The sequence below is a fragment of the Sesamum indicum genome, linkage group LG10, assembly GCF_000512975.1.
Source record: "Sesamum indicum cultivar Zhongzhi No. 13 linkage group LG10, S_indicum_v1.0, whole genome shotgun sequence".
NCBI classification, from domain to species: domain Eukaryota; kingdom Viridiplantae; phylum Streptophyta; class Magnoliopsida; order Lamiales; family Pedaliaceae; genus Sesamum; species Sesamum indicum.
Window position 1 is genome coordinate 5,440,713 of NC_026154.1, and position 20,912 is coordinate 5,461,624.

Here is a 20,912-nt window from a genome sequence, read left to right on the forward strand (position 1 = left end):
TGTCTTTCTTTTGAAGATAGAATATTTCTTTTTTTTTTCTTTTTCTTTGCCTTCCTCAATTTTTTTTTGTTTGTTTTTTTTTTCGAAGGCATTTTTGCATTTCTTTTCTTTTTACCATATTTTTCTCTCTTTCTTTTTCTATTTTGCATTAAGGCATGGAACAGGATCTTCACACGACATGTTAGCTCATAAACCTTCTTGGCACAAGTATAATAAATAATTTAGATATCCCCACATTTAATGTCAAAACTCATACTTAGAATACATCTTTGTTTTCTTGATGCTCTACTAGTCCTTGGAAGGGCAAGAAAAGGGTAATAAAAAGACAATAGAGTTTGTTTATAATTGAGATTTCAGGACAAGGAATTAAGGCTTATAATGCTCAAATGGGTTTACTAAGGGGAATTGCATGTAGGTGGTCTTTTAAGCCAAAATGGATTTTATCCTACTGCCTTTATCATTTTCAAGTGTATGCATAGAGATGTGGCCTTGATATGGTTCAAAACAAGTTTTAGGAAGACAGAATCATGAAACATTGCTTCTTAAGAGAAGAAATATTGAGTTTTATCTCACTTTATGCAAGTTACTATAATTTAATTATCGTTATTATAATGATGTATAATTTTATATATCACTATTTATATCGAAATTATAGATAATATATATTTAGTGTAATATTTATAATACTTAATTATAATTTTTTTATTTGATAAAGTTTTAACATATTTAAATTTATAATTAAATAATTATAATATATAATAATAATAATATATAATATCTATAAAAATAAAAAAATCAAAAGAAGAAATAAATAAATAGAAACAATGACACACGCAATTTTTTATACAACCTTGTCATGTTAGGGCTTGACAGCCAAGTCAAGGCTGTCACCAACAAAAGGGAAGAAAAGAAGAAAATATTCGACTCGAAATTGTGGACAATGTTCTTGAGTTCGAGTGGTAGATAATCTACGCATAATCAAACTTCTCCCAGATGCAAATGGAACATCCAAAGCCGCACGCAATTGTGATCCCCTACCCTTATCAAGGGCACGTTACTCCCATGATCAATCTGGCAATCAGACTTGCTTCAAGAGGCTTCACAATCACTTTTGTCCAAACTGAGTTCATTCATCAGTTCATGTGCAAAGCCCAGAATCTGCCTGCTGCTAGTTTCGATTTATTTGCCGAGGCACGGAAATCTGACCTCGACATACGTTACACGACCATCTCCGACGGGTTTCCCCTGGACTTCGACAGGGATCTCAACTTCAACGAGTATTGGGAGTCTATGTTTCGGGATTTTCCTGATCGTGTTGATGAAATTGTGGTGAAGACAATGGAAGCTGATGTATTGCCAGAGACGCCTCCTTTTCTCCTGGTTGCTGATACTTTCTACACATGGCCAGCAACCATAGCCAAGAAACACAACATGGTGAATGTCTCCTTCTGGACAGAACCTGCTATCGTGTTCTCACTGAACTATCACTTGGAGCTTCTCAGACAAAACGGCTTCTCAGACAAAACACAACATGGTAAATTTTTTTCCTTTTCTTCTTTTGTTTTTTCTCTCTTTTGGGTAAAAAAGCTCGCGTAGCATCATTTACTTGTACTATTAATGCATTCAGCATCTTTAGCAACTCTCTGGTGCATGAACCAACTCGTTCTTTGTCCGATAAATTTACATAAAGGTATTGGAGGCAAAATAATCATTTAAATCGTAATATTCAATAAAATATAGGGATAATTACACTTTTTTCTCTTAAGATTTGATATAATTATACATAAACTTTCTGGATGTTGAAAATTATATCTAGCACTCCTAAGATTTGCTTCCGTCTAATATAAGTCCCCCATTTGTCAAAATTCAACGAATTTTTGTTGATATTAACAAAAAAATTGAGAAAAATTAATATTTACCCTTGATTAATTTAAAATTGATTTATTGCAGATCAAATAATTTTTTTTAGACTAAACTACTCTTTAACCATAAAGATATACCTTCTCACATGCATCAAGTCAAGAAAACGTATTAGGGTAATTTAGTTACAAAAAAATTGATTTGACATGTTATAAGTCATTAATAAGGTCATTAATAAGTTAATATGAGGTAAATATAAATTCTTTTTAATTTTTTATTAATATCAGTAAATTTTGTGAATTTTGATTAAGAGAGAGACTTATTTGTTAAATGGAAGCAAACTTCCAGGATATCAAATATAATTTTTTAAATAACAGAAAGTTTACGTATAATTACACCAAATTTCAGGAAAAGAGCGTGTAATTTTCCCATAAGTATATTCCATCTTTAGTTTCAGAAGGTTAATGTTTACAAGATAGATGGAGGTTAATTTCCTCATTTGTCTAACAACTGCGTTTTGTTTTATACAAAACTCAGGAAATGCTGAAAATTACATAAACTATATTCCGGGCATCCAATCCATTAGCACTAGGGACTTGATGACGTATCTCCAAGATCCAGAAGCTATACCAATGTTGATTAAGATTGTTGAGAAGGGATTTGAGCAGGTGAAAAAAGCAGACTTTATCTTATGTAACACAGTGGAGGAGTTAGAATTGGAAACTCTTTCAGCCCTGAATCAGAAGCATCCAACTTATGCTATCGGTCCAATTAACTTCTACACTGATCTCACCAAAACAAGCATAGCCAAGAGCCTTTGGTCCGAGTCTGACTGCACCCAGTGGCTCAATTCTAAGCCTTCTGGCTCGGTTTTGTACGTTTCGTTTGGCAGCATTGCAGAGAGTAACAAAGAGGAGATCGGAGAGTTAGCTCATGGGCTTCTCATAAGTGAAGTATATTTTGTTTGGGTGCTCCGGCCTGATATTATTGGAGGGCAGGAAAGTGATGTTTTGCCGGAGGGTTTTAAGGATGTTATAAAAAATAAAGGGCTGATTGTTCCATGGTGCAATCAGAATATGGTCCTTTCCAGCCCGGCAACGGGTGGGTTCTTGACGCATTGTGGTTGGAACTCGATATTAGAAAGTATATGGTATGGTGTACCGATGATTTGTTATCCATTTCTTGTCGACCAACCTACAAACAGGAAGTTAGTGGTTGATGATTGGAAGATTGGAGTCGACCTTTGTGAGGGAGAACAAGTTCGGAGGGAGGAAGTTGCTAATCAAATTGATATCTTGATGAAGGGTGAAAATTCTGTCCAAATGAAGCAAAAGATCCAGAAAGTCAGCAAGAAATTGCACGATTCCATGGATGCTGAGGGCTCATCATGCACAAACTTTGATCGGTTTGTAGTGGATTTGAAGGCTAAATTTTGTACGAGAAGCTCATGATTTTAGTCCTTCAATTTGCTTGCGAGTTGCCTGAATTCTGGACTTTCAATAATAGTATGCGGTTCAGTTCCTTTTTGGACATTTCATGATAAAATTTTAGTTTTTATATGTAAATATGTGCATTCATTTACTTATTATACAGACACATAAAAAGGAATTAGGTACAAAACTGACGTAATTGAAGACTTTGGGAATCAACCTCAGTTATAAACATGAGTTCAATTGAATCACAAACTATAGAGCAATCTACTTGTTTGTACATTATGGATATGTTTTAATCCACCAAAATGATTTATCGAACCATCACTTTGTAGACAGTAGTGAGCAAGGGATTGGTTTCTAATATAGTTCTTAAATAACAAAAAAGCACGAGTTTTGGTCAAAACTAAATTTAATAAAACAGCAATAAAATAAAAAATCACGAGTTTTCGTTTACGGAAACGAGCAATTTACCATTCTAAAAAATAAAACATTTACCCCCACCCCTGATTTAATTAAATAATAATTAAACTTATATTTATAATATGTATAGATACTTATATAATAAGATATATATATATATATCTAGAAACATATATTTTATATATATATATAATGGGATATAGCAATTTGGCATGACCATAAAACTAATTGAAAAATTCTTGTCTGAATCAAATTTTGTCAAACCAAACCAATTAGAAAGTAAGTGTATCACACTTGTTATGTGATCTGGCTTTGTGCTAACCTCACGCTTACTAATGTGTTATTTGTTCCTCATTTTGCCCACAACCTACTTTCTGTATTTCAGCAACTCTCATCATGTCAAGTTCTCATTTCATGGTTCCTTTTGTGTACTGCAGGACCTGAAAAATAATCGCGTTTTGGTTTTAGGCAAGCAACATAGGCACCTTTATCGCTTGGGCAACAAATCATTTATTGCCGCTTCTGTCTATTCTGATTCTCATGCCTTACTTTCCTCATCTATTGATGACTTTTCTCCATGGCACCAAAGGCTAGGACATTGTTACTGATGTAATGAAACACATAGATTCCTTACATATTCCTGCACCAAATAAAGATCATATTTGTAGCATATGTCCTTTGGCTAAACAAACTCGTCTTCCATTTAGTATCAGTAATTCGTTGCTTTGAACTCATACACATCGATATTTGGGGACTTTATAAACAGGCCACATTGTCAGGAGCTCATTATATGCTGACGATTGTGGACGATTTCTCTCGAGCTACCTGGACTTATCTGTTAAATCACAAATCTCAAACTCTGCATACTTTGACTGTTTTCTTTGCACAAATACTTACCCAATTTGGCTGCAAACCATTAGGACCGATAATGGGTCCGAATTTTTGAGCTCTAGGTGCCTTCATTTCTTCCAGAATGCCAGTGTTTCTCAGCAACGATCTTGTACTTATACGCCCTAGCAAAACGGGGTAGTTGAATGTAAGCATAGACACCTTTTACAAGTGGCTTGGGCATTGATGTTTCAGTCTCACCTTCCTAGTCGATTTTGGAGGAATTATATTTTAACAGCCACTCACATCATAAACAAGCTTCCTACTCCCACTGTTAACTAGAAATCTCATTTCAAAGCTTATATAAAAAACCCCCCAATTATGATGCTCTTAAATTCTTTGGATGCCTTTGTTTTGTTTCAAATTTTTATCCTGGAAAATCCAAATTTGATCACCGTGCATTTGAGTGTGTGTTTCTAGGATACATGCGTAATCAAAAAGGGTATAAAGTGTTTGATACTCATAACAATAAAGTACTTGTTTCAAGGGACGTTTATTTCCATAAATCTGTATTTCCTTTTAAGTCTACTGAAGGTACAGAAACAGAATAGTGCCTGCCTTTACCATCCCTTGACTCCGAAGTTCCCTCCTCAATTGATTTCCAGTCCTCAACCACCACTGTTTCTACTGACATTTCTTCCATCAACGTTGATCCTCCTCCTTCTAACATCATCTCACATGAGTCTTCATCTCCAGCTATTCCTCTCACTCAACTTAGACGCTCTCAAAGGACCATACAGCCGCCTTCTTGGCTTCGAGATTTCGTTTGTCATACTTCATATCTTCCTCCTTATAGCTTTACTCCCTCTCACTGTGCTTTTCTAGTTGTTTTGTCTACAATTCGAGAGCCAAGTTGTTATAGTCAAGCTAAAGATCATGAGGAATGGAGGTAGGCGATGAAGAATGAGCTTCATGCTTTGGAATCTAACCATAGATGGGAGCTTACCGATTTACCACTTGGTAAGAAACCAATCGGTTCTAAATGGGTTTACAAAATCAAACTTAATCCTGATGGGAGTATAGAGCGCTACAAGGCGAGGCTAGTTGCAAAAGGGTATGACCAAGTGGAAGGAGTCAACTATTTGGATCGTTTTTCTCCTGTTGCTAAAATGGTTATAGTAAGAGTATTTCTGGCTGTGTCTACTGCTTTCAAATGGGCTATACATCAATGTGACATTAATAACGCATTTCTTCACGACTTCCTCAATAAGGACATTTTTATGGAGGCCCAGCCGGTTATGATGTTCCGCCTGGCAAAGTTTTCAAGTTAAAGCGCTCCTTATACGGTTTGAAACAAGCGTCTCGTCAGTGGAATCAGGAACTCACTGCCAAGCTTGTTCAATTTGGTTTCATTCAGTCCTTGAATGATTATTGTTTGTTTGTTAAAGGTTCTAACAGTTCTCTTGTTATTGTGCTCGTTTATGTAGATGATTTGCTCATCACAGGACCATCAAAGTTACTGATTGCTGAAGTCAAGAAATTTTTGGATGATGTCTTTAGCATTAAGGATTTGGGGTACGCCAAGTACTTCCTTGGCTTAGAGATTGCTCGCTCCCCGGCTGGAACCTGGATCACTCAACATAAGTATGTCCGTGATCTTCTGGCAGACACAGGCTTCGATCAGTCAAACCAGCACCTACTCCACTTCCGCTAGGCTTGAAACTCTGCTCTTAGTCCTCTCCAAAATTGAACGATCCTGCACCTTACCGCAAATTGGTAGGTCGCTTACTTTACTTGGACTTCACTCTCTCGGATATATCTTATGGAGTGCAACAACTAAGCCATGTTCCTTCATGAACCTTGCCAAGCACACTTGGATGTTGAGCTCCAACTCGTGCCCTATTTGGCTGGTTGCTGACAAAAGTACTAGTTCCTAAGCTGCAGAACTTGGAGCTTGACAGCTTGAAGAGGATAAAGCACTTATCCACTAAGGCTTGAAGAAGTTGCTGTTTTCAGACTCCTTGGCACTAACACTTTCTTATGTCTTATGCGTTTTTATTAGTGCTCCTTTTCCAGCATTTTTTAGCTTAGCCTCTTATAAGCGCCTTTCTCTTTTGCACGCTTCCGTTAGTTGTTTCACGTTTTCTCACTAGCTGTTGTAAGAAGTGGTTATGAGTAACCACTCTTTACCCTCCCTCTGCTGTATATATACAGCAGCTCTATATCTTTTTTTTTTAAAGAGATTTTTGAATAAGAATGAAAGATTGCTTTGAGTTTTACTCTTCTTGACGTGGTACCAGAGCCATTAGTGGATGGTTCTTGTTTTTCTTTCATTTAGTTCTTCACAAATTCTTGATAAATTTGGAGTGTAATATCACTACACATCTGTACAAGAAATCGAAATGAGCAATATCAAGAAAAGTTTTGATGAAGCAGAGCTTATCAGGATGCATATATCAGAAAATACTGGTGCATCACTGGTCTCGTCAGTTTTGAATGGAAAGAATTATCTTTCCTGAAGTAAAGCTATGAGAATTGCTAGGGGCCAAGATGAAGATTGAATATATTGACGGAGAAAGCAAGAAACCGCAAAAGAATTCAGATGATTACAAACAATGGGTAAGAAATGATTGCCTTGTTACCTCATGGATTCTGAGTTCTGTCTCCAAAAGTATTGCAAAAATTTCGTTTTTACTAACTCTGCTAGAGAACTTTGGGTAAAATTGGAAAAGCATTTTGGAGAAAGTAATGGGCCTATGATATATCATGTACAAAGAGAGATAGGTTCTGTAACTCAAGGTAATTCTTCAGTTACAGATTATTATGCCAAGTTAAAAAGATTGTGGGATGAACTTATATGCCTTAATCCGCTGCCACAATGTGAATGTAAGGCATCAAAGGCTTGTGCAGATTTTAATTTCACTACTCAACTCATGCAATTTCTGACTGGATTACACGAAAGTTTTGATTACATTAGAAACCAGATCTTGATTATGGAACCATTACCTACTGTCAGTAAGGCTTATTCAATGGTGTTAAGAGTTGAAAAGCAAAGGAAAAATGTTGATAATACTGATTCAGTTCAAAGCATAGCAATGCAAGTGAGAGATATCAAAAGAACTGCTGGTTTTAATCCAAGAAATGCCCAAAGAAAGAAGACAATAATAGAGAAACAAAATATGATTTGCCAAGAATGTGGCAAGACCGGGCATCTCAAAAGCACATGCTTTGAGATATATGGATATCCGGATTGGTGCAAGACCCTTGTTGACAAGAAGAAGAATGGGTGGTATCAATCAAGCTTTCAACATGATGAACAGTGACAATTCTGTTATGATTGGAGATGGATATACACTGAACAAGAAAGATACTTCAGAATTGATCAAGAATGAGTTCCAAAGACTCATCACAGAAAATAATCTCATCAAGAGTCCCTTTCATCAATTTTCAGGTAATCTGTTACCCAAACCACCTTATGTTTCTTTGGATAAAAGCATATGGATTGTGAATAGTGGGGCTTCTAATCATATGTGTAAAGATCCTAAATTGTTTCATTCCTTTACACGGTTAGACACTGAATCTTTCATCTATTTAGCAGATGGTTCTAAGCAGATAATCAGAGGGGTTGGGGATATAGCATTATCTGAAAATCTTACTATAACAGCTATTTTTTATGTTCCTGGACTAAAACATAACTTACTATCTGTTAGTAAAATATGTTCTAGTGATTCTGTAACTTTTCTTTTCACTGATACTTTGTGTATCTTGCAGGACCTCAGGATTAAAACAATACTTGCAGTAGGAAGATCCATAGGAAAGCTATACTTTTTAGAATCAATATCATTCACTAAAGATGTTATCAATTCCTTTAAAAAGAACATGGATCATTCTTGCTGTTTTTCTGTGAATAATGATTTCAGTTTGTGGCACAAAAGATTGGGCCACTCCTCTAAAAATGTAATGGCACACATACCTTCGATTACTGAGCATAGTGACAATAAAGATGTATGTGATATATGCCCCCTAGCGAAACAACACAGGTTACCCTTTGCTCCTAGTAACACTACTACTGTAGAAATTTTTGATCTTCTCTACATAGACCTGTGGGGTCCCTATGATCAGCTTTCCATCTCTAATTGTGTTTATATGATGACTATTGTAGATGATTATAGTAGATGTACATGGACATTCCTAATGAAGCACAAAACAGACACCTTATCATTGATTATGACTTTCTAGAAAATGGTTCTCACTCAATACAGTAAGAGAATTAAAACTATTAGGATTGACAATGGTAGCGAGTTCTTAAATAAAGCTTGCCAAGATTTTTTTAGACAGGAAGGAATCATACATCATAAAACTTGTGTTTATACCCCACAACAAAATGGGATAGTTGAAAGAAAACATAAACATTTTTTGCAAATTGCAAGAGCCTTGATGTTTCAAGCTTCTTTGCCTTCAATTTTTTGGGTTGAAGCCATTCTTACTGCCACTTATATTATGAATAGACTTCCCTCTGTTGTTTTAAAGTGGAAAACCCCTTATGAAAAACTGTATAACAGGCCTGTTACTTATTCCAATATGAAAGTTTTTGGATGTCTTTGTTATGCCACCAACACTCAACCTCTTAAATCCAAATTTGATCCTAGGGCTGTAAAATGCATTTTCATTGGATATGCCCATGGACAAAAGGACTATAAACTCTATGATATTGAGAATAAACTTACATTGGTTAGCAGAGATGTGGTTTTTTATGAAAAGGAATTTCCTTACAAAAATGACCTTGTAGAACCTGCAGATTATTTAGTTCCTTTACCTTTAAGTGAACATACTGATGATATTCTTTTTGATACTAATGTCTTGAATGAAGAAAAGAAAGATCAACATCTAGATGATATAGTCTCTGTTCCTATACCTAGAAGGTCAGATAGGATCACATCCAGACCTACTTGGATGTCAGACTTTATATGCAGTTTTTCTGAATCTCATAACAACAATATTGTATCTTCTATCTCTGCAACATATGCTAGTTTTGTGGCTTCTATCTCACCCTTTTAGGAACCATTTACGTATGAAGAAGCAGCATCAAAACCTGAATGGAATGAAGCAATGCAGTCAGAGATTAAAGCTCTAGAAGATAATCATACGTGGGATATTACTCCACTTCCACATGGCAAGCCTATTGGTTGTAGATGGATTTTCAAGATTAAATTCAAATCAGATGGATCTATTGATCGACATAAAGCTAGATTGTTAGCCAAAGGCTACAATCAAATAGAAGGCATAGACTATTTTGAAAGCTTTTCACCGGTTGCCAAGGTTGTTTCAGTAAGAGTTCTCATTGCATTGGCAGCAGCAGCTGGATGGGAATTACATCAACTAGATGTTAATAACATGTTCCTTCATGGGAACTTAGATGAGGAACTATACGTGGAACCTCCTAAGGGTTATGCAGTTCCAACGGACCATGTATGCAAACTCCAGAAGTCCATTTATGGGCTTAAACAAGCATCGAGACAGTGGAACTGGGAGTTCACTTCAAAGCTGAAGTCTTTTGGATTCATTCAATCCAAAAACGATTATTGTTTGTTTACTAAAGCTTCTTCTCAAGGTTTTCTTGTGTTATTAGTTTATGTTGATGATATTCTTCTTGCAGGAACATCTTCAACACTTATTAATGAGGTGAAACACTATCTTGACACACTGTTTACCATCAAGGATATGGGACCTGCTAGATATTTTCTTGGGATAGAAATTGCTCGAGGAGGTGAAGGGATTACACTTACACAAAGTAAGTACATATCCGACATCATCAGGGACCTCAAATTAACAGAAGCTGGAGCTGCCAACACACCGTTACCACCTGGAATAAAACTTAGTTCTGCCTCAGATCAAGCCCTGTCAAATCCAGCCATTTAAAGAAGACTAGTAGGCAGACTTCTATATTTGAACTTCACCAGACCAGATATCTCACATGCCGTACAACAATTAAGTCAATATCTACAGGTTCCATGCAAGAGTCATATGGATGCAGCTACATGTAGTTCACTATTTGAAGGGATCAACACACAAAGGTCTGTTTTTTGCTGCCAATACTAATTGTGATATCTATGCATACTATGATGCAGATTGGGCATCATGTTCGGACAGTAGGAGGTCCTTAACAGGGTACTGTGTCTTCTTGGGAAAGGGACTAATATCTTGGAAGACCAAGAAACAAAATACGGTTTCAAGGTCTACGGCTGAAGCGGAGTATAGAGCAACTGGATCAACTACTTGCGAGTTACTTTGGATTGTATCTTTAATCAAAGACTTGGGATTTCTAGTGCCTCGTCCTATTCCTTTCTACTGTGATAATCGTGCTGCCTTGCACATTGTCAGCAATCCCGTGTTTCATGAAAGAACAAAGCACCTTGAAATCGACTGTCATTTGGTTAGAGATTACTATCAGTCTGGCTTTCTTGCACCTACTCATGTTAGCTCCAAGAATCAATTGGCAGATATATTCACAAAGGTTTTAACTGGTCTGTTGTTTCATACTTTGCTTGGCAAGCTGGGCTTAATTAATTTTACTATAAGTCCAGCTTGAAGGGGGGATGACAAAAGTACTGGTTCCTAAGCTGCAGAACTTGGAGCTTGACAGCTTGAAGACGATGAAGCACTTATCCACTAAGGCTTGAAGAAGTCGCTGTTTTCAGACTCCTTGGCACTAACACTTTCTTATGTCTTATGCGTTTTTATTAGTGCTCCTTTTCGAGCATTTTTTAGCTTAATCTCTTATAAGCGCCTTTCTCTTTTGCACGCTTCCGTAAGTTGTTTCGCGTTTTCTCACTAGCCGTTGTAAGAAGTGGTTATGAGTAACCACTCTTTACCCTCCCTCTGCTGTATATATACAGCAACTCTGTATCTTTCTTTTTTTAAGAGATTTTTGAATAAGAATGAAAGATTGCTTTGAGTTTTACTCTTCTTGACAGTTGCCCAGATTTAGGTCTTTTTTTCCCTGCATCCGTATCCTCTACTCTTACTGCCTACTGCAACGCTGATTGGGGAAGTTGTTTACTAGTCGTGATATTTAAAGTCGGAGTTTTGGCTATTTGGTTGTTAAATATTCTAGTCTTTTGTTGGGTTTGTATTTAAAATTATAGTACTATTTTCTTTTGAAGTTATGTATATGATGACATCTTATGAGGATAAATATAAAGTTTTGATGGTAAATATATTTTCTGGATATTACGATAGATCAGAGTCAGAAAGCAATTAATTATATGGTATGGAGACGAGAACATTGGAAATGGAACTGTATTCATCACTTTTGTAGAAGGGAACTGTATCATTGGAAATGGTAAGTAATTAATATCAGTATACGTATTCATCACTTTTTGTGACAACCAAGCTAGTAGTGAACATGCGTATCACGTATATTAGAGTATTAAATCATGCATGGTTGCATGCATATAAATAATGCTTATGCTGCACTACTGGCTGACAATGCTGATATTATTTATTAAAAACTTTGGCACTGGAAATAATTAATAGCTTTCCACCACCTACCCGTAATTAATATGTTATAAAATAAAAATATCTTCATTCACACACTCTCTCTCACACACACAGTCTCTCTTTGTGACTTTAAAGAATTAATTTTATTGCTATTTAATTTTTTGCAATAAAAAATACTTCTTTATTTAGTAATAAATATTATAGTTAAAAAACATAATATTGTTATTGATATTATATTTATGAAAAAATAAAAAAAATATTATTTTTCACTACGATCAATTACTATAGCTAAAATAAGAAAATTACGACAGATACAAATCAACTACGCTTTGCAACGACCATCAATTTTTTTACTAGTTTTTTAGGACTGCCTTTGGGATGGCTATAGTCGTCTTAAATGCAAACCAATAAATAAATAAAATTATATCTTTTTGTGGGACAAGAGTTACAACCGCCGTCCCAAATATTATAATTCCATCTAAAAAATAGTTCCTAAATAATTTATTAAGATAAACCTAAAAGATACGTCTAGTGCACCTAATTGTGTAAAATTGAATATTAATATTTGTATTACAAATCAATTAAATTGCATAAAAACTAGAAAGTAATTATTTCTCATATGCTTACTGAGAAGGAAATGATAATTGAATTGCAACTTGTCGCTTCGAGTTTATGTTCCGTCACAGTGTATATCGTTAATTTTTATCTGATTGCCAAACAATGAAAAACTATATGATCACTCTTCGTTAATAAAAAATAGGTAATTTATGGCACACTCTATGTGTGTGCGTGATTCTTCAATATTATTTATAATTTTTCTACTATCTAATAAGTATATACAAAATAAAATTAGTATTATATTCATAAGAAAGTGATGATAAAAAATAAAAAAAATAACAATATAAGATATAGATGAGAGAAAGATGCATGAAAACAAAAAAGAAAAACCTGCTAAAAGATCATGGGAAGTAGGAAGTTGGATTAAAAAAAATAAAAAAATTAAATTAAATAGTAAAAAAAGAAAAAATAATATTTTTGGTCCCATAAGTTAAGGCCGTCTTACAAAAATTAGCATTTTTTATGGGTTAATTATTTAATTGTTACAATCGTTATAATTGTTACAATTTCTATAATTGTTATAAAATGGATATATATATATATATATATATATATATATTGGATTTGGGAGTCCATACCCATTTTTTTTTTATTTGTAATAATTATTGAGATCACTTTTATTAACATGCTATCTTCTCGGTAATGAAATTTGAAAAACAAATATTCTTTTATTAGGGGCGTTTACAATTTGCTACTTATATTGATGGACAAAATGCATAAAATTCTTCTGTGTTTTAAAAGATTTGCAAAGAAAATGATATGGTATTGACCATGGGTGGCCCGATCTTTATGGCGTAAGCTACAAATGGATAAAGTGGTCCGTAACCTGAAGAATGTAAATAGCCAACCACGTTATACAAACATGACCTACTACTTAGAACATTCAACCAACCACGAGCACGAGTAAACCAATCCACACAACGACACACTTGGGTCGAGCACGAATTGGGGGCTTTGTGAATTTGAATCACTAATCTAAAAGACTAGATTGACAAAACAAAGGTTTCACCAAAGCTAAAACAAGTATATGACTCTCCAAAATAAGAGAACACTCAATATTTTATAAACTTAGATCAATTCTTGAGTATTTCGATTGTATCCCGCATGCATCGCTGGTATGTGCATTTTATAGGCCTAAAACACTTCCAAATTAACCTTTCATATCCCCAAGTGACTCCTTGGTAGACGTACATTCAATACTTGGTCAAAAATAACTAAAAACTAAGCATTCTTGGTAAAAAACGAGTAAAACCCAAGCATGACCATGTGAATCCGAAAATTGGTGTATAAATGCACTTTGAATGTAGTTGAAAGGTCTCTTTTGACCACATGGCTGCACTTGGACGAGTTGGGCTCCTATTGTGGGCTTCCTTGGGTTTGAATTAATGAAATTAAGCTCACATGTTGGGACTCCGATTGTGACTTAATCCCATTAGCAAAGTCTAAGTTGGATTGGGCTTGAATTACTTCTTGCATTCTCTTCAACCTTTCTCTTGTCATTGGCCCGCTTCCAATGGTTAAATCTTGTCCATTGGATCTTGAATTTCTTTTACATGTTGGACGCCCTCGGTGTTCCTATCAGAAAACCCTCCTGTTATGAGAGCAGGTTAAAAGCCCTCCTGTGTTTTGTAAAACTCAACTCAATCGCCCCCTTTACGTTAAATCCAACTAACGGTGTTACTTTTTTAGAAAATAACCGTTATACCCTTATACAATATATATTATTTCTTATTTTAATAAACGTTATATCTTTTTTAATTAAATATTGATCGTTAGATGTAATCAATTAATCTCAATTGTTAGAATTTAAAAAAAATAAAGGTTCTAGATTCAACAATTATTTAACTTATATTATATATAGATAATTTAAAATTTAAAAAATATATTATTATATATTTAAAAAAACTAACTACCCCACCCCACCCCCTACCCCCACTCCACTCTCACCACCCTACCACCATCTCCGTCGCTGGCGGTGCAGTTTCTTAAAATCATCCTATCTACGTAAATTTTTTATCAAATTGAGTGAGGCCGGTTTCGTTAGAATTGTCTTGTAGAGACGAGCTTGATGGTAGTGGTCTGAGACCGAGAATTGATCGGATGGCGATAAATCAACGGCAAACATGTTCGGCAGTCGTGGCTTGAGCTTAGTCTCTCCGATCGATGAAAACTCAAATTGAAGGTATGAAAATGTTCGTCTTGAAGAGAGGATTCAAATGATACCATTGACCATCGAAAACTCGTCCGGACGGCGCCGGAAACTTAGAAACAAGTTTTTGGTAAAAAAGGGGGAAAAATCGTTCAGTTTTTCTTTTTTTTTTAATTTTTTAATTAATTTTAATTATATTAATTAAAATATATTCTAGTTAATTAAGAATATTTTAAATAATTATAATATTAAATATTTTAGTTAATTAAGAATAATAGTAATAATAATTATTTTAATTAAATATATATTTTAATTAATTAAAAATAATTTTAGATTGAATAAATTAACAATTATAAAATTGTTTAAATTTAGATATAATTTAATTTAATATTTATTTTTATAAAAAATGAAAAAATAAATAAAATAAAAAGGGCATTTTAGTAAAAAATGCCTAAGAAAAAAGTAAAAAACAATTAAAAAATATCCCCACATGCAGAAAGAGCGCGTATAATGCATTTTTCGTTAATTACTAACGAATGGGTGTTTATTATTGAGTATTACAAAACATAGAGGAGCTTTTAACCTATTCTCATAACAGAATGATTTTTTTTACAAATTTTTCAATACACATGGAATTTTATGCATTTTGCCCTTACATTGATTGAATTGCACAAAACTGATTGAGATAAGAAAAGTGGAGTTTAATGAAATTTAGTTCATGAAATGATAGGAATAATTGTTTGCCTGCCCTTCCCAGAATGCCTCTATATATCATCTTCTGACCCTCAATAGCCGCAGCAATCTTCCTTTTACCATTCTATAATTTCCATTGCAGGTCTCTTGCCCCTTCCTCTTCCGGGTATCCAATTTTTCAATTTGTTGTATACTAATACGAACATCAATCTGTGTTTTTGTTATCCTACTTATGGTTGAAATTAATGCAGGAAAAAACAGAGTTTCAAACAAGAAACAATCATGAAGGTCGATGTCATTAGCCGAAAGCTGATAAAGCCATGCAAGCCAACTCCCTCAGACCTCCGCACCCACAAGATATCTATAATAGACGAACTCAATCCATCAATGCATGTGATTCGCATCCTCTATTTTGAATCTGATCATGCTGTTAATGGCAAGCATATAATCTCCTTGGAAGAATCACTGTCCCAGGTTTTACCCCTTTTTTACCCATTGGCGGGACGATACAACAAGGAAAAACACTGTGTTGACTGCAACGATGAAGGTGCGGAGTTCTCAGTAGCAGAAGTCGACTGCTCACTCCACCAGTTCATTGGCGCTGAGGTGAAATCCGAGCAGATCAACCACCTCCTCCCACTAGAAATAGGTGCAACTGACGAGCCGACCGACCCAATGCTAGCAGTCCAGATCAACAAGTTCCAGTGCGGGGGCCTGGCTGTCAGCATATGCGCTTCACACAGGATTTTCGATTCATGCTCACTGGGCATATTACTGAAGGCCTGGGCCAACGCTTCTACGGATGGGGGATTGGTAATTTGTCCGGATTTCACTCTCCCTTCTATATACTTCCCGTCGGAGAACATGGCACCACTTCAATTTGAGGTGTCGAGAACTCGGGACAAAAGTATTGTGAGCAGGAGGTTTGTGTTCGACAAGAATGCCATATCAAAACTGCGGGAGAGCATAAGTACTGAATGGAAATCAACTGGAACCGAACGCCCGCCATCCAGGGTGGTAGTGGTTTCTACAATACTAACCCAGGCTCTTTTGCGTGCGGACAGGGCAAAACACGGGAAGTCGAGAGCCTCGCTGATTGCGCAGGCAATCAACGTCAGAGAACGGACTGTTCCGCCTGTGCCGAAGTATTCTTGTGGAACGTGGGTTTCCTTATCATACTTGGACTTCAACCCAAACCAAAGCAATGAAATGCAACAGAATTATCTTGGCATGGTTCTAAAGATGCGGGAGGCCATTGTTCAGGGAGTCAAAGACTGTGCAAGAATATTGAGAGACAGAGAGTTTGGAAAATGGGTTTTGGTTGATAGTTATTTCGATGCAGCTCAAAAGGCCTCGGGACCTGATTACAAGGTCATATGGGTGACTGATTGGTCTAAATTCGGAGAGTATGAACTTGATTTTGGATTTGCTTGGCCGATGTGCCGCTTCGAGATCTTATCATTCTAATGAACACCAAAGACAACGATGGGATTGAAGCATGGGTTTATTTGCATGAGTCGGACATGGCGTATTTCGAACGGGATGAGGATCTTCGAATGCTTACAACACAGTCATCAGGCTAAAAGATCTGGACCAAAATTCCATCAGTCTTTGAAGTTCAATTTTCTTGGATGTCAATAAGCAGCTTATTACCGCAATAAGTTTACTTGATAAAAGGACTTCTCTATGAGATATTGCATGTTTCTAAGATTGGTCGTAATTGCTTTGTTTATTGAGTGAGTTTGATGATTATTTTGCAAACTTTTTAAAACACAAAGGTTTTATGCATATTTGCTAGGGTCTAACTTGTAGTCTTTAAAATGTTACCCCCTTAGTTACGGGTCAGTCTTTGCAATTTACCCTATCAAATAATGTCAAATCTCTTAATTAATCTCTCATTTTTACTTTTCATTTCACTTAACTCCTTTATCTTTTAAATGGTTCCTCATCTCTTAAATACATTGCAATAGTCTTTACCTTTTAAATAAATGTTACTATTGTTCTGGACCTTAAATTTTAACGAAATTTATAACCAAACAAAAACACAAATATAAATAAAGAAACAACCATCTTTCAGAAAACAAAAAAATTCAAATGTAATGAATAGTTTTATACCTTATAATGCAAAAATATAGCTAAAATTGGATATGTATCAATCTCATCAATCAATATATTTTTTGCCTTTATTTTAATAAGTTGTTTTTTCTTATTAAAATTTCTTATAATTTGTTTATTTTTTTTGTTATTTTCGGCCATCATATTGTGACGTCCGTAAAATTTTTCACATAATTGAGACTAACTGGTAATTATTTAAGAACTCAAATTTTATTATAAAGAAATTATAATACTTGAGGACAAATTATAATAATTAAGAAATTAGGTAGAATATAAATTACTAAAAAGATAAAATAAAATAAAATAAAATAAAATAAAAATAATATAAAATACTAATAAAAAAAAGAAGAGGGGTGAGCAGCATCACGCCATCCATCGCCTCATTTTAAAATAAACACATACATACACACACATTTTACGCCAAATTAACGCACACACAATCATATTCCAAACACACACACCGACGCAGACACATTGCGAAGAACAGAAGTACGGGATTTTGGATTTTAATTTATATAATTTATATATTTGTGTTATATAATTAGTCTGTTTATTAAATATAGTTTATATTGAGCGATATACTATTTAATCGGACATTTTACGATTTTGGCTACTCAAATTAGTATCGAAGTAAATATCACATTTGATATAAAAATGATATAGTTGGTTAATTAAATTATTAGATTTGTTAGATTTAATTATTATTATAGCTAATTTACACAATTCCATCGAATTATGATTAACCAAATACGTAACTCTATATATTATTTTTTAATTAAATTATATAGCAACGATAAATTGATAGAAAATTCATAAAAATATTTTGAAAATTATATTCAAGAAATATTATGTTATTAAAAAGGAAAAATGAGATTTTAGTGATAATCTAATTTAGGGATGTTATTAAAAACAATAGTTATAAATATATAAAGGGTTTGATTAAATAAACTCTTATTAGTTAGTTAATAAATCAAATATATACCTGAGAAACTTAGAAAGTGTAGTTATTTAAAAGAAATGGAACAGGGGTTTGGACTTTAAAATAAGTGAAATGTTAAAATATTGGTGGAAAATATACAAATATTATATAATATTGTATTTAAATTTATAATATTCTATGTATATTGATTATATGTATAATATTCTATTATAGGACGTGAAGCAAAGTAGAGGGTTGAGCAGTCCTTTGTGGAATCTAACAATTTTAGAATTTAAGGTAAGTATAGCTAATTGGATTTATATATATAATTATATGTGTAGTATTTTATATATATTGGGATTTCTTAGATGTGATCATGAACTTGAATTTATATTTATATACGTGGAATTTATATATTGGTTGTTTATATATTTACTTCTATTTGTTGGATTACCTTAATATCGGTGGAATTGCTACTATATGTCATATGTGCTTGTAATGAATGGACGTGAGAGTGGTATGATTATGTGATCGTATAATTGATTGTTGCATAAAATCGAATTGAGAAGTTATTACTGAGTAAGTAATTATTACAGAGAATAGAATGATGATCATAAATTGAAATAAAAGATGACGCTTACCTAATTGGGAACATAGTCAATAGTTTACGATAATGTGATTGATGATGATGTGATTGATGATGTAATATGAAAAAAGCTGGATACCATGGCGCGTAGGGTACCGGGGTATTCCAGATAGAGGGGAATATCCTGTGTTGTTACCTACATACTGGGGTGGTGTGGGGATACCATGCTTGTTGTAATGTCCTGTGCTGATACTGCTACACACTGGAGTAGAGAGTGTGGGGATATCATATACAATGAATATTCTATGCTATATATGATATGACGTTGATAAGATGATGATGGCCGGCAAAATCATTGGCCAATGTACTCCAATTAGAGTAAGTAGAACCTTAGTTAATAAGCGATAATGTCAGATATTATATTGTAGATTGATGTACAGTCGTGAGTATGCATTATTCCTCACATCTATTGTTGCTATAAGATGAATATTTGTTAATTGATGTGATTGCATTGTACGTGACTTGCACCCTATGTGTGTGTGTGTATATATATAGACTGGTTAGCTATATTTATTGAGTAGGCAGCTTATTCTTTGCCACATACTTTTCAGGGAATAGGTCACACTGACTAGCCACATTGGACTTTGAGCTGTGTCATTGTTCTTATTAGGTGGGTTAGCCATGACATCTGAAGTCGGAGTTTTGGTTGTTTGGTTGTTAAATATTCTAGTCTTTTATCGGGCTTGTGTTTAAAATTGTGGTACTATTTTCTTTTTAAGTTATGTATATGAGGACATCTTGTGAGGGTAAATATAAACTTTTGGTGGTATCTATTATCTTTTGTGATATATATATACATTATATTGATAAAATAGAATTTATTCTACGGGTTGAAAAGAAATTACTTATAGAATGAGTTCTAATTAAGGAAATGATGAAATAGTGATAATTAAACATAGTGAGTAGGGGGTGCTACATTGGGTGGTATAAAAGTAGGTCCACGTTTTTAGGGTAATAAGTTAATTGTGAGATGTGCCTAATGATTGAATTGTTTAATATAGGATGGCTTCTCAATGTACACGTGCTAACCTAGTAGTTAGCAGGGAAAAGTCAGCGGCGTCTGTAAAGGGCTCAGTGGCACCTGCAAGTGCAGGTGGGGTGGAGATAGGTCAAGGGGTGTTGGTGCTGAGGCTCTAATTCCTCTCAGTAGTGCTCTAATAGCAGAATTACCACTAGAGTATGCACAGATATTCCGAATGGCCTTTCAGGCCCAAGCACAAGCACAAGCACAATTACTTGCATAGGCAAGTGCATCCACTCTTGTTCCAGCACCAGTAGTTCCTACAATTGATCGTAATTATGAAAGTATCATAAAAATGTGAGCTACATAATTTCAGGGTACCCTAGATCCCGAGATTGCTGAGAGAATCGATTTAAGTACGTCGAAGATGTGATGAATTTAGTAAATTGCACTCTAGATAATTGACTCAAGTATGTTGCTTCTTTATTCGTGGGTGATGCCTTGATTTGGTGGAGGTCTGTAAAGAGGGTATATGAGCTAAGAGAAATAACTTGGGCTGAGTTTCAGAAAGAGTTTGATGATAAATATAGACCCAAGATGTACTGAGATAGGAAGAGGACGGAGTTTCAACATTTAGTACAAGGGGATGATCAAACGGTGGTAGAATATGAACTCCGTTATGTGGCACTAGCCAAATATGCACCAGAAGCAATAGCGACGCAGGAGGACCATTATTACCGTTTTGAGCAAGGGCTACGATCGGAAATCAA

General features: G+C 34.7%; 1 protein-coding gene and 1 pseudogene across 1 annotated transcript; both read left to right on the forward strand.

Moving 5' to 3' along the window:
* LOC105171980 (UDP-glycosyltransferase 86A1-like) lies at positions 848-3,392 on the forward strand. Its single transcript, XM_011093283.2, has 2 exons — positions 848-1,534; positions 2,398-3,392. The coding sequence occupies exons 1-2, from the start codon at positions 994-996 to the stop codon at positions 3,309-3,311; spliced, it is 1,455 nt and encodes a 484-aa protein (XP_011091585.1). The 5' UTR covers positions 848-993; the 3' UTR covers positions 3,312-3,392.
* LOC105172104 lies at positions 15,627-17,306 on the forward strand (annotated as a pseudogene).